Source organism: Oncorhynchus mykiss, chromosome 1 (assembly GCF_013265735.2).
Source record: "Oncorhynchus mykiss isolate Arlee chromosome 1, USDA_OmykA_1.1, whole genome shotgun sequence".
NCBI classification, from domain to species: Eukaryota; Metazoa; Chordata; class Actinopteri; order Salmoniformes; family Salmonidae; genus Oncorhynchus; species Oncorhynchus mykiss.
Window position 1 is genome coordinate 23,937,475 of NC_048565.1, and position 12,797 is coordinate 23,950,271.

General features: G+C 41.9%; 1 protein-coding gene across 1 annotated transcript; it reads right to left on the minus strand.

The window, feature by feature from the left end:
• Nucleotides 1-4,420: 4,420 nt before the first annotated feature.
• LOC110511707 (zinc finger protein 708) lies at nucleotides 4,421-8,469 on the minus strand. The gene is made up of 4 exons (XM_021592530.2): nucleotides 8,174-8,469; nucleotides 7,322-7,580; nucleotides 7,025-7,120; nucleotides 4,421-6,503 (listed from the first exon to the last, which is right to left on the minus strand). Exons 1-4 carry the CDS (start codon nucleotides 8,306-8,308, stop codon nucleotides 4,717-4,719), a joined length of 2,277 nt encoding a protein of 758 aa, XP_021448205.2. The 5' UTR covers nucleotides 8,309-8,469; the 3' UTR covers nucleotides 4,421-4,716.
• Nucleotides 8,470-12,797: the final 4,328 nt, after the last annotated feature.

Consider the following 12,797-nt stretch of genomic DNA (forward strand, 5'->3'; position numbering starts at 1 on the left):
CAAACTGTCCACTTAGGAAGCAACACTAATTGAAAAAATTAAATTTCACATGCTGTTGTGCAAATGGAATAGACAACAGGTGGAAATTATAGGCAATTAGCAAGACACCCCCAATAAAGGAGTGGTTCTGCAGGTGGTGACCACAGACCACTTCTCAGTTCCTATGCTTCCTGGCTGATGTTTTTGTCACTTTTGAATGCTGGCGGTGCTTTCACTCTAGTGGTAGCATGAGACGGAGTCTACAACCCACACAAGTGGCTCAGGTAGTGCAGCTCATCCAGGATGGCACATCAATGCGAGCTGTGGCAAGAAGGTTTGCTGGGTCTGTCAGTGTAGTGTCCAGAGCATGGAGGCGCTACCAGGAGACAGGCCAGTACATCAGGAGACGTGGAGGAGGCCGTAGGAGGGCAACAACCCAGCAGCAGGACCGCTACCTCCGCCTTTGTGCAAGGGGGAGCAGGAGGAGCACTGCCAGAGCCCTGCAAAATGACCTCCAGCAGGCCACAAATGTGCATGTGTCTGCTCAAACAGTCAGAAACAGATTCCATGAGGGTGGTATGAGGGCCCGACGTCCACAGGTGGGGGTTGTGCTTACAGCCCAACACCGTGCAGGACGTTTGGCATTTGCCAGAGAACACCAAGATTGGCAAATTCGCCACTGGCGCCCTGTGCTCTTCACAGATGAAAGCAGGTTCACACTGAGCACATGTGACAGACGTGACAGAGTCTGGAGATGACGTGGAGAACGTTCTGCTGCCTGCAACATCCTCCAGCATGACCGGTTTAGCGGTGGGTCAGTCATGGTGTGGGGTGGCATTTCTTTGGGGGGGGCCGCACAGCCCTCCATGTGCTCGCCAGAGGTAGCCTGACTGCCATAAGGTACCGAGATGAGATCCTCAGACCCCTTGTGAGACCATATAGACCATATGCTGGTGCGGTTGGCCCTGGGTTCCTCCTAATGCAAGACAATGCTAGACCTCATATGGCTGGAGAGTGTCAGCAATTCCTGCAAGAGGAAGGCATTGATGCTATGGACTGGCCCGCCCGTTCCCCAGACCTGAATCCAATTGAGCACATCTGGGACATCATGTCTCGCACCATCCACCAACGCCACGTTGCACCACAGACTGTCCAGGAGTTGGCGGATGCTTTAGTCCAGGTCTGGGAGGAGATCCCTCAGGAGACCAGGCGTTGTAGGGAGGTCATACAGGCACGTGGAGGCCACACACACTACTGAGCCTCATTTTGACTTGTTTTAAGGACATTACATTAAAGTTGGATCAGCCTGTAGTGTGGTTTTCCACTTTAATTTTGAGTGTGACTCCAAATCCAGACCTCCATAGGTTGATAAATTTGATTTCCATTGATAATTTGTGTGATTTTGTAGTCAGCACATTCAACTATGTAAAGAAAAAAGTATTTAATAAGAATATTTCATTCATTCAGATCTAAGATGTGTTATTTTAGTGTTCCCTTTATTTTTTTGAGCAGTGTATATCATGCTGCTAGGTAACTAATGTAACTGTGCAGCTAAGTCAATAAGTCTAGTTTATGGTCAAGTCCTATTGCTGCACCATTGTCCACTTTCCCTACAGATGTCATATAGGCAGGTAAGTGGCATTGCATCTACTTTTTGTTGATGGGGCTTTTTTTCCCCATATTTGTTGCTGGGGGGTGCTTTGAACAATGTTAAATTACAATTTCTTCTACATTGTAACCATCTAAGCCAATAAGGTGGTGCTAGTACAATTAAATATATTCGGTATTGTAAATATTTAGAAATGCAAGTAAAACTGATGCAAGGTTTGAGCAGAAAGGTACGATAATTATTTTATAAATAAAACTTTAGCCAGCATTCCCAAGTTGGCAATAACCTGCCTGCCCAATTTAATTTAATCAAGCACAAAAAGACAGAAACCCATGTGAGACTGGTGGTACCACTAAACTTCAGTGTATAAATCAGGAAAAAGACATAAGGTCAATTTAAATAAGAATTGTTTTTAAAACAAGAATTCATTCAACCTTTGCAGTCACCTGAATAACTCACCTAGGATCGGGCAGCCTTCTAAGAATCTGGAGGCGAGCGAGTAAACTCCCACTGCCATCCGTTCGTTCTCCTTGCTAATGTGCAATCATTGGAAAATAAAATTGATGACCTACGATTAAGATAATCCTACCAACGGGACATGAAAAACTGTATCATCTTATGTTTCACCGAGACGTAGTGAACGACGATACAGACAATATAGAGCGTTTTCTTGCACCGGCAGAACAGAGACGCTACCTCTGTTAAGACGAGGGGAGGGGGTGTGTGTCTATTTGTAAATAACAGCTGGTGCGCGATGTCTAATATTAAAGAAGTCTCGAGGTATTGCTCGCCTGAGGTAGAGTACCTTATGATAAGCTGTAGACCAGACCATCTAGAGTTCTCATCAATATTATTCGTAGCCGTCCATTTACCTCCACAGAATGAAGCTGGCACTAAGACCACTTCTCAACCAACTCCATAAGGTCATAAACCAAAAAGAAAATGCTCCCCCAGAAGCGGCGCTCCTAGTGGCCCGGGGACTTTAATGCAGGCAAACTTAAATCAGTTTTACCAAATTGTACCAGCATGTCACATGTGCAACCAGAGAAAAAAAAATCCTAGACCACCTTTACTCCACAGACAGAGATGCATACAAAGCACTCCCCTGCCCTCCATTTGGCAAATCTGACCATAATTATATCATCCTGATTCCTGCTTACAAGCAACACTAAAGCAGGAAGTACCAGCGACTCACTCAATACGGATGTGGTCAGATGATGCAGATGCTACACTACAGGACTGTTTTGCTAGCACAGACTGGAACATGTTCCTGGATTCATCCAATGGCATTGAGGAGTACACCACCTCAGTCATCGGCTTCATCAATAAGTGCATCGACGACGTCGTCCCCACAGTGACTGTACGTACATATCCCAACCAGAAGCCATGGATTACAGGCAACATCCGCATCGAGCTAAAGGCTAAAGCTGCCGCTTTCAAGGAGTGGGAGACTAATCGGGATGCTTATAAGAAATCCTTCTATGTCCTCAAACGAACCATCAAACAAGCAAAGCAGGATTAAGTTTGAATTCTACTACACCGGCTCTGATGCTCATCGGATGTGGCAGGGCTTGAAAACTATTACGGATTACAAAGGGAAAACCAGACGCGAGCTGCCCAGTGACGTGAGCCTACCAGACGAGCTAAATGCCTTTTATGCTTGCTTCAAGGCAAGCAACACTGAAGCATGCACAAGCGCACCAGCTGTTCTGGATGACTGTGTGATAACGCTCTCGGTAGCCAATGTGAACAAAAACCTATAAAACAGGTCAACATTCAAAGCCAAACGGATAACCAGGACGTGTACTCAAAGCAGGCGCAGACCAACTGTCAAGTGTCTTCATTGACATTTTCAACCTCTCCCTGACCAAGTCTGTAATACCTACATGTCCCCAGATCCTCAAAAGGTTCTACAGCTGCACCAACGAGAGCTTCCTGGCCGGTTGCATCACCTCCTGGTATGGCAAATGCTCGGCATCTGACCATAAGGCGCTACAGAGGATAGTGCGAATGGCCCAGTATGTCACTGGGACCAAGCTTCCTGCCATCCAGGACCTATACAATAGGCGGTGTCAGAGGAAAGTCTATAAAATTGTCTGAGACTCCAGTCACCTAAGTTAGACTTTTCTCTAATACTGCACGGCAAGAGGTACCGGAACGCTAAATCTAGGACCAAAAGGCTCAACAGCTTCTACCCCCAAGCCATAAGACTCCTGAACAATTAATAAAATCGTCACCGGACAATTTACATTGATCCCCCCCACCCCCCCTTTTTGTATACTGCTGCTACTCACTGTATATTATCTATGCAGTCACTTCATCCCCCACCTACATGTACAAATGACCGCAACTAACCTGTACCCCGCACACTGACTCAGTACCAGTGCCCCCTGTATATAGCCTCATTATTCTTATTGTGTTACTTTTTTATTTTAGTCTACTTGGTAAATATTTTCTTAACTCTTCTTGAACTGCACTGTTCGTTAAGGGCTTGTAAGTAAGCATTTCACAGTAAAGTCTACACTTGTATTCGGCGCATGTGACAAATAAAGTTTGATTTGATTTAGGGGTCTATAGTTAAGCAATAAGTCACGAGGGGGTGTGGTATATGGCCAATATACCACCGCTAAGGGCTGTTCTTAGGCACGACACATGGGAGTGACTGGACACAGTCCTTAGCTGTGGTATATTAGCCTTATACCACAAACTCCCAAGGTACCTTATTGCTATTATAAACTGGTTACCAATGGAATTAAAGCAGTAAAAATAAATGTTGTCATACCCGTGGTATACGACAGCTATCAGACAATCAGCATTCAGGGCTCGACCCACTCAGTTTATAGCTTCACATGAATGATGTGTTTATTGATTTACACAATATGAACAAATGAGAATTTGGGCTCATGAACATTAACCCTTTGATTTATAGCAAGATCTCCAAGCACTACAGCAAGCACATATCTAATTTCCTAAAGCACGCTCTCATCTCATACAAGGCTTTCCAGACACTCACCCGAGAACATTTCACACTACTGAATAAATCCCCATTGTTCATGACATCTGTAAGCAGGAAGTTGCACCACTTTAGTCTACAGTCTGTAGATAATATTGAGATAATATCACGGAGTCTACACAACAGCAGCATTATAGCAAACACTCCTGTCTCCTTTTCTACTTCTGAAAGTGCCGTCAGAAGATTTACGATAATTATCACCATCACAGTGTGTGCGTGTAACAGCCACACCATCACAGCTATGGTTTTTGTAGTGTCTTATGTCAGAAAAGCCTTTTCCACATCTCTTGCAATAGTAAGGCCTAACTCCAGTGTGGACTTGCATGTGGGCTTTAACATTGTTGGCTTGGCTGAAACCTCTCCCGCAAACATCACATTTGAATGGCTTCTCTCCTGTGTGGATTCGCTCATGCCTTTTCAGATTGGTGTTGACTGCGAAAGTCTTGTCACAATAACTGCATTTGAAGGGTTTTTCACCTGTATGGGTCCGCTCATGTCCTTGAAGAGCTTGTTTCAGAATAAATTTCCTTCCACAGTATTTACATTCATGGGGCTTCACTCCACTGTGAACTCTCATGTGATAGTCAAAAGCATTTTTATATGCAATGGTCTTTCCACAAATGGAACAAGAATATTGCTTTTGTCCTGTGTGAATTTCTTTATGCTTTTTCAGAGTTAGCATGGAGCTGAAGCCGTTCAAACATATTTTGCAACTGAATGGCTTTGTTGATGTTCCCTCTCTCCCAGGAACCTTATCTCCTTCAGCCATGTGCCATTGTAGATTATGTTGTCTCATTTGGTAATTGTAAATAAAAGTCTTTCCACATAGATCACACATAAAAGGTTTGGTTGCCCCATGACGGTGCATGTGAGCTTTTAAGTCAGTGGACTGAGGGTAGCTTTTCCCACACACTTTACATTTGTATGGTCTCTCCCCCGTGTGAAGCACTTGGTGTCTCACAAGGTTTCCTTTATGGCCAAAAGCAGCTCCACAGGTCTCACATTTAAATGGCTTCTCCCCTGTATGAATTCGCTTGTGCTTTTCGAGGACGGATTTTGTCCTAAAGCTCTTACCACACTCTGAGCATAAGTGTGGACGTATGTCTGCACCTGTATGTCTTCGCATATGAATTCTTAGGTCATAAGACTGTCTGTAACTCTTCCCACATTCAGCACAGCTGTATGGTTTTTCACCGGTGTGGATTCTCTCGTGCCCCATAAGTATGGTCCTTTTTGTGAAACCCTTTCCACAAGTCAGGCACTTAAACGGTCTCTCCACTGCATGAACTAGCCGATGTTGTGTCAGATCTGTCTTGGTAGAGAATGTATTTCCACAGACTTTGCAACTGAAATTGTTTTCTTTGTGATGCAACATGTGACGTTCGAGCTGCTTGGACATTCTGAATGTTTTGCCACATTGACCACAAGCAAATGGCCTCTCTCCTGTGTGAATTAGTTTGTGACGTAACAGCATGCGGTTCAGGCTGAAGGTCTTGTCACAAACATCACAGGTGAAGGGTCTTGTGTGAATTAGCTTATGACCTTCCAGTAACCCTTTCCTGCTGAAGGTCTTCTCACAAATGTCACACTTGAAAGGTTTTGTGTGGATTAGCTTGTGAACTCTGAGCAACTCTTTCTTGCTGAATGTCTTCTCACAAACATCACACTTGAAGCGTTTGTTTTCTGTGGATCCTGTCCCATTAGTAATATTACTGTTTTTATGTCTTTCATGGCTGTCTCTACCGTTGTCAGTGCCCTCTGGAAGAGCAGCTCTCATATGCTCAATGTTGGATTCAGTATCTCTTGGTGAGGGCTCTGTATTCAGTCCATGTGTGTCTCCCAGAGAGGAGTCATACTCCAATGAAGTCGTCTCTGTAGGTTTACTGCAAACTTTGGCAGGACCTAAACATAAAAGGAATGTGAGCATACACATAGTAAAACTATAGCCTAAGTTAAGAGAATTTAACAAAATGATTAGGTTATACTAAATGTATTTAGTTAGACAAAAATCAACCAATATATGGCTATATCAATATTTTGCCTTAAAATAAACATGCTTTTAACAGTCTGTGTATTGTTTTTGAACAACTGGGTCATATTCATTAGCGCACACCACAGAAAAATGTTATGCAACAGAAAACAAACAGGCGTTTCTTATTGGCGTTCAGGTAGTTACTCCCCATTTTCTTTTGTTTGGTTCTTACTGAATATGACCCTGGACCACGTTCAGCAGAACACAACTTTATAACATGAGATTCAAAGGTAACGGTGCTATTCTGAAAAAACTATGTTTAGTAAGCCAATGGTGTGGACTGTTTGAGGGAAACATTTAGTTCAGTACAAACCATCACAGCAAACATTGAACTGAACGCACACCTGGTTTGGCAACGATTATTCAAATATAACGCCACTGAGGATATTACCTGCACAGACGGATGTTGCGTTAGTGACTGTGTTTGCTTGACTGACATTCCCTGGAAATGCTGAAGCCGCTGTCATTCCAGGCAACAATGGGAGATCTAAAGAACAACAAGAAAAGTTACATTGAAACATGTTAAACTCTCTCTCACTTTTTCCTTTCAACAAAATTATGTGTAGGAAGTTAATACAAACAAAACTATCAAAGATGGGGAACAAAACAATCAGTACACCTACAACAGACCTACTTAGCTACCTTATTATAGGCAGGAACCTAATGACTGGAGGTCTACAACACTCACCAACTGGTTTTATTGCAAAGATCATTCCGTTGTGCAGAACATGGGTTGGCGTCTGTACTTTCGGTTCAGCCTCCACTTTAGCTAGAGACGTTCTATAATGTTCAGCCTTCTCAGTAATTTCCTTCATATATTCATCCATCTGCTCCACCTTGGTCTTCAGTTTCTCGTTTTCATTTTGAAAACGTGAGGAGGCCACAAGGAATAGTTGGCAGACTTTACGAATACCCTCCCCCATCAACAAATTCATAATGGTGCAGAGCTGTGTAGAGCAATAGAAACAAGTGAACTAGTTAGTTACTGTATACAGCCAGTTTAAGCAGAGGATGTGAAACCAGTAACGATGGCTAGCAACCTAGCTGAGGGCTAGCTAGTAGTACTAGTTAAGTAACGTTGTACCAGGCTGTTTCACAACCGGCCGTGGTTGGGAGTCCAATAGGGCGGCGCACAATTGGCCCAGCGTAGTCCGGGTTTGACCGGTGTAGTCTGTCATTGCAAATACGCATTTGTTCTTAATTGACTTGCCTAATTAAATGAAGGTTAAATAAAACAAAATAAAAAATGTACGTTCGCCAGGTAGTCAAATTAGGTAGTCGGCAACCTCAGCGCGATGGTTGAAAACCAAAAACATCCGGTTTTCAGGGATACGGTATCTTCAACCTAGCTTCCTTGAACCTGAAAATCAGAATCGGGGCTACGTTCAGGTTAATTTAGGTTACAGACGGTAGTTAACGATCTAGGTAGCTAAACACATTTATTCAGATAACTTTTGTTCGTTAGCTAACGTAGCTGGTTGTAGTCACTTGGCGCCCGTCATCATACTGCTCAATGCCAGAAATATTTTAGAATACTCACCTCTCTCCCCGGATTAACGTCGTTGTTAGCGTCAGAGTTTGGCAAAATTTTGTATATTTCTGTCATTGCCATCTCGACGACGAAGGCCATAATCGATGTTGTTTCTGACTGGAACATATTGTAAATTGTAGTCATCTTGACCGTCGACTAATTCAGGTAACGTTAGAATAAAAACTACAAGTCGCAGCTACATTTATCTTAGGTAGCATATTTTTGCTAACTTGCTGATACTGTCATCCGCGTGAAGCCAACTGGCGTCTTGTCAGATCCCTTCCGGGTCACGGATTTTTAGAAATGTTCCAAATCAGAAAAGTGCATGAGCACGAACAATTATTCAGATTTGTTCATATTTAAATATGCACTAGTTTTAGAAAAAGTTTTAGAACACCTACTCATTCAAGGGTTTTTAGTTTATTTAGACTATTTTCTACATTGTAAAAAAAGTAGTGAAGACATCAAAACTATGAAATAACACACATGGAATCATGTAGTAACCAAAAAGTAACCAAAAAGTATTGTGGTATACAGAAGATAGGTTCTGTTTGGTTAAAGACCAAGTCCATATTTTGGCAAGAACAGCTCAAATAAGCAAAGAGAAACAACAGTCCATAATAGTTTAAGACATGAAGGTCAGTCAATTCAGAACATTTCAAGAACTTTGAAAGTTTCCTCAAGTGCAGTTGCAAAACCCATCAAGCGCTATGATGAAACTGACTCTCATAAGGAGCGCCATAGGAATGGAAGACCCAGAGTTACCTCTGCTGCAGAGGATAAGTTCATTAGAGGTATCAGCCTCAGAAATTGCAGCCCAAATAAATGATTCACAGATTTCAAGTAACAGACACATCTCAACATCAACTGTTCAGAGGAGACTGTGTGAATCAGGCGTTCATGGTTGAATTGCTGAAAAGAAACCACTACAAAAGGACACCAATAAGAAGAAGAGACATGCTTGGGCCAAGAAACACAAGCAATGGGCATTAGACTGGTGGAAATTTGTCCTTTGGTCTGGACTCCAAATTTGAGATCTTTGGTTCCAATCGCTGTGTTTTTGTTAGACGTGGTGATGGTGAACGGATTATCTCTGCATGTGTATTTCCCACCGTAAAGCAGGTAGGAGAAGGGTTATGGTGTGGGGGTGCTTTGCTGGTGACACTGTCAAGGCACACTTAACCAGCATGGCTACCACAGCATTCTGCAGCGATACACCATCCCATCTGGCTTGGGCTTACTGGGCTAATCATTTGTTTTTCAACAGGACAATGACTCAACACACCTCCAGGCTGTGTAAGGGTTAATTTACCAAGAAGGAGGGTGATGGAGTGCTGCATCAGATGACCTGGCCTCCATAATCCCCCGACCTCAACCAAATTGTGATGGTTTGGGATGAGTCAGACCGCAGAGTGAAGGAAAAGCAGCCAACAAGTGCTCTGCATATGTGGGAACTCCATCAAGACTGTTCGAAAGACTGTCGAAAAGTATTCCAGGTGAAGCTGGCTGAGAGAATCCCAAGAGTGTGCTAAGCTGTCTTCAAGGCAAAGGGTGGCTATTTAAAGAATCTCAAATATAAAATATATTTTGATTTGTTGGTTTCTACATGATTCCATGTGTTATTTCATGGTTTTAATGTCTTCACTATTATTCTACAATGTAGAAAATAGTAAAAATAAAGAAAAACCCTTGAATGAGTAGGTCTCCATAAACGTTTGACCGGTAGTGTGATGAAGTCGGAAGTTTACATACACTTAGGTTGGAGTTATTAAAACTCATTGTTCAACCAAGACCTGACCTCAATCCTATAGACAATTTGTGGGCAGAACTGAAAAAGCATGTGCGAGCAAGGCCTACAAACCTGACTCAGTTACACCAGCTCTGTCAGGAGGAATGGGCCAAAATTCACCCAACTTATTGTGGGAAGCCTGTGGAAGGCTACCTGAAATTTCCCAAGTTAAACAATTTAAAGGCAATTCTACCAAATACTGTTTGAGTGTATTTAAACTTCTGACCCACTGGGAATGTGATGAAAGAAATAAAAGCTGAAATAAATCATTCTCTCTACTATTATTCTGACATTACACATTCTTACAATAAAGTGGTGATCCTAACAGACCTAAAACAGGGACTGTTTACTAGGATTAAATGTCAGGAGTTGTCTAAAACTGAGTTTAAATGTATTTGGCTAAGGTGTATGTAAACTTCCGACTTCAACTGTATATGTTTTTATTGCAGAAAAAACAGTATACATACAAGAAGTATACAAACAGACAGTGATAGTGATAACATATACTAGGGGTTACAACAAATTACAGATTATACAAAGACTTTAAAGGAAGCACACATATTGATTGTTTTATCAGCTTTCTTATTACAATAATGTAGAATGGTCTTAATGTACTGCTCAAATTCCTTATAGAAAACATGGAATAGTGATTTTTTTATTTGTGAATTTACAATCCTGAATATGACATTTGATCATTCTGATAGAGACCTCTTTGATCTTGTTAAAACTACCAGGTATTTGTGTGGTAATAACCAGACTTTTTTTCCAACTGATATTATTGACAAATGTATTCCAGTAAGTTGTGACATAAGGAATGGATGCAATATCCCTTTGAAATAAAGCACGTATAGATCTGTTGTTCTGAGGGAGCAAGAAGAAACACATTTTTCCTATTGGTGAGTCAACTGGATTAAGCAAGGATAGGCCAAGAAGGTAATGTCTTGTTACACCTCTAAACAACATGAGAGTTCAAGATGGAATAGCATCAAAAACTATGGCGAAACAAAAATTCAAATAGTTCACCTAATGTCAGTTTAATTGACAAAACAAGCTGTTTGACGTTGTTGTACAAAACTTAAAGTAAAAGACACAAAAACGAAACTTAGAAATAGCAACGCTTTTTATAACTAACCCACAGATCATTGTTCTATCTGTGGAATAGGGCACATAGAACATATCTACCACTTCTTAGGCTGCTTTCAATGAGAATGACAGATCTATAACTCACATTTCTATGTGAATTTGGTCGGGGTGGCCCAAAAAGTTGCATATTGCAGCTTTAAGTGACATTTGCATTAAATGTGTTTTTTAAAACAAGGTTAAATAAAAAATAACATTTCTGTATGCAACACGTACAAAACGCAGTTTACTCTTTGTTACAGATTCTAGTTTTGGAAACAGAAAACTGTATGGATATCAAATGTTTCCTCTATGAGAAAATGAGCAGAATGTTGGCCAAAATCCATCTTCTCCCATTGCTGGCCACTGGGCTTCCTCTCATCACCATATTTGGTAGTGAGATGAAACGCCAACCAAACGTTTCACATTAAACATCCGGTGAAATATCTGTGTCATTGTTCTATCTGTGATAGTGCCCTCCAAGCTCATCATTAAAAAGGAACCTGGGATAAAACACCTCCCTCTGCAACTGGGCTCCTGAATGGCGCAGTGGTCTAAGGCACTGCATCCACTCCTTTACTTAGATTTGTGTGTATTAGGTAGTTGTTGTGGAATTGTAAGATTACATGTTAGATATTGCTGCACTGTCGGAACTAGAAGTACAAGCATTTTGCTACACTCGCAATAACATCTGCTAACCATGTGTATGTGACCAATAAAATTTGATTTGATTTTAAGAGTACATAGTCTATCGGTAAATAGCCCACCCAATTTTACCTACCTCATCCCCATACTGTTTTTATTTATTTACTTTTCTGCTCTTTTGCACACCAATATCTCTACCTGTACATGACCATCTGATCATTTATCACTCCAGTGTTAATCTGTAAAATTGTAATTATTCGCCTACCTCCTCATGCCTTTTGCACACAATGTATATAGACTCTTTTTTTTCTACTGTGTTATTGACTTGTTAATTGTTTACTCCATGTGTAACTCTATGTTGTCTGTTCACACTGCTATGCTTTATCTTGGCCAGGTCGCAGTTGCAAATGAGAACTTGTTCTCAACTAGCCTACCTGGTTAAATAAAGGTGAAATAAAAATATATATATATAAAAAGAGGCATCACTACAGTCCCTGGTTCGAATCCAGGCTGTATCACATCCAGCCTAGATTGGGAATCCCATAGGGCCCAGCGTCATCTGAGTTTGGCCGGGGTAGGCTGTCATTGTAAATAAGAATTTGTTCTTAACTGACTTGCCTAGTTAAATAAAGGTACAAATTTAAAAAAGACAAAAAACTGGATCCTGGAGCTACTGACAGGCCGCCCCCAGGTGGTAACTGTAGGCAACAACACATCCGTCACACTGTCCCTCAACATGGGGGCCTCTCAGGGGTGCCTGCTTTACAGGCGGTTGGCTGCACCTTAATTGTTGAGGACAGGCTCATGGTAATGGCTGGAGTGGAATAAGTGGAATGGTATCAAACACATGGTTTCTATGTGTTTGATACCATTCCATTCACTCCGTTCCAGACATTATTATGAGCCGTCCTCCCCTCAGCAGCCTCCACTGGCAAGCTTAGTCCCATTTTATACTCCCTGTTCCCCCACGACTTTATGGCCGCACATGACTCTAACACCATCATCAAGTTTGCAGACGACACAACGGTGGTAGGCCTGATCACCGACGATGATGAGACAGGAAGGAGGTCAGAGACCTGT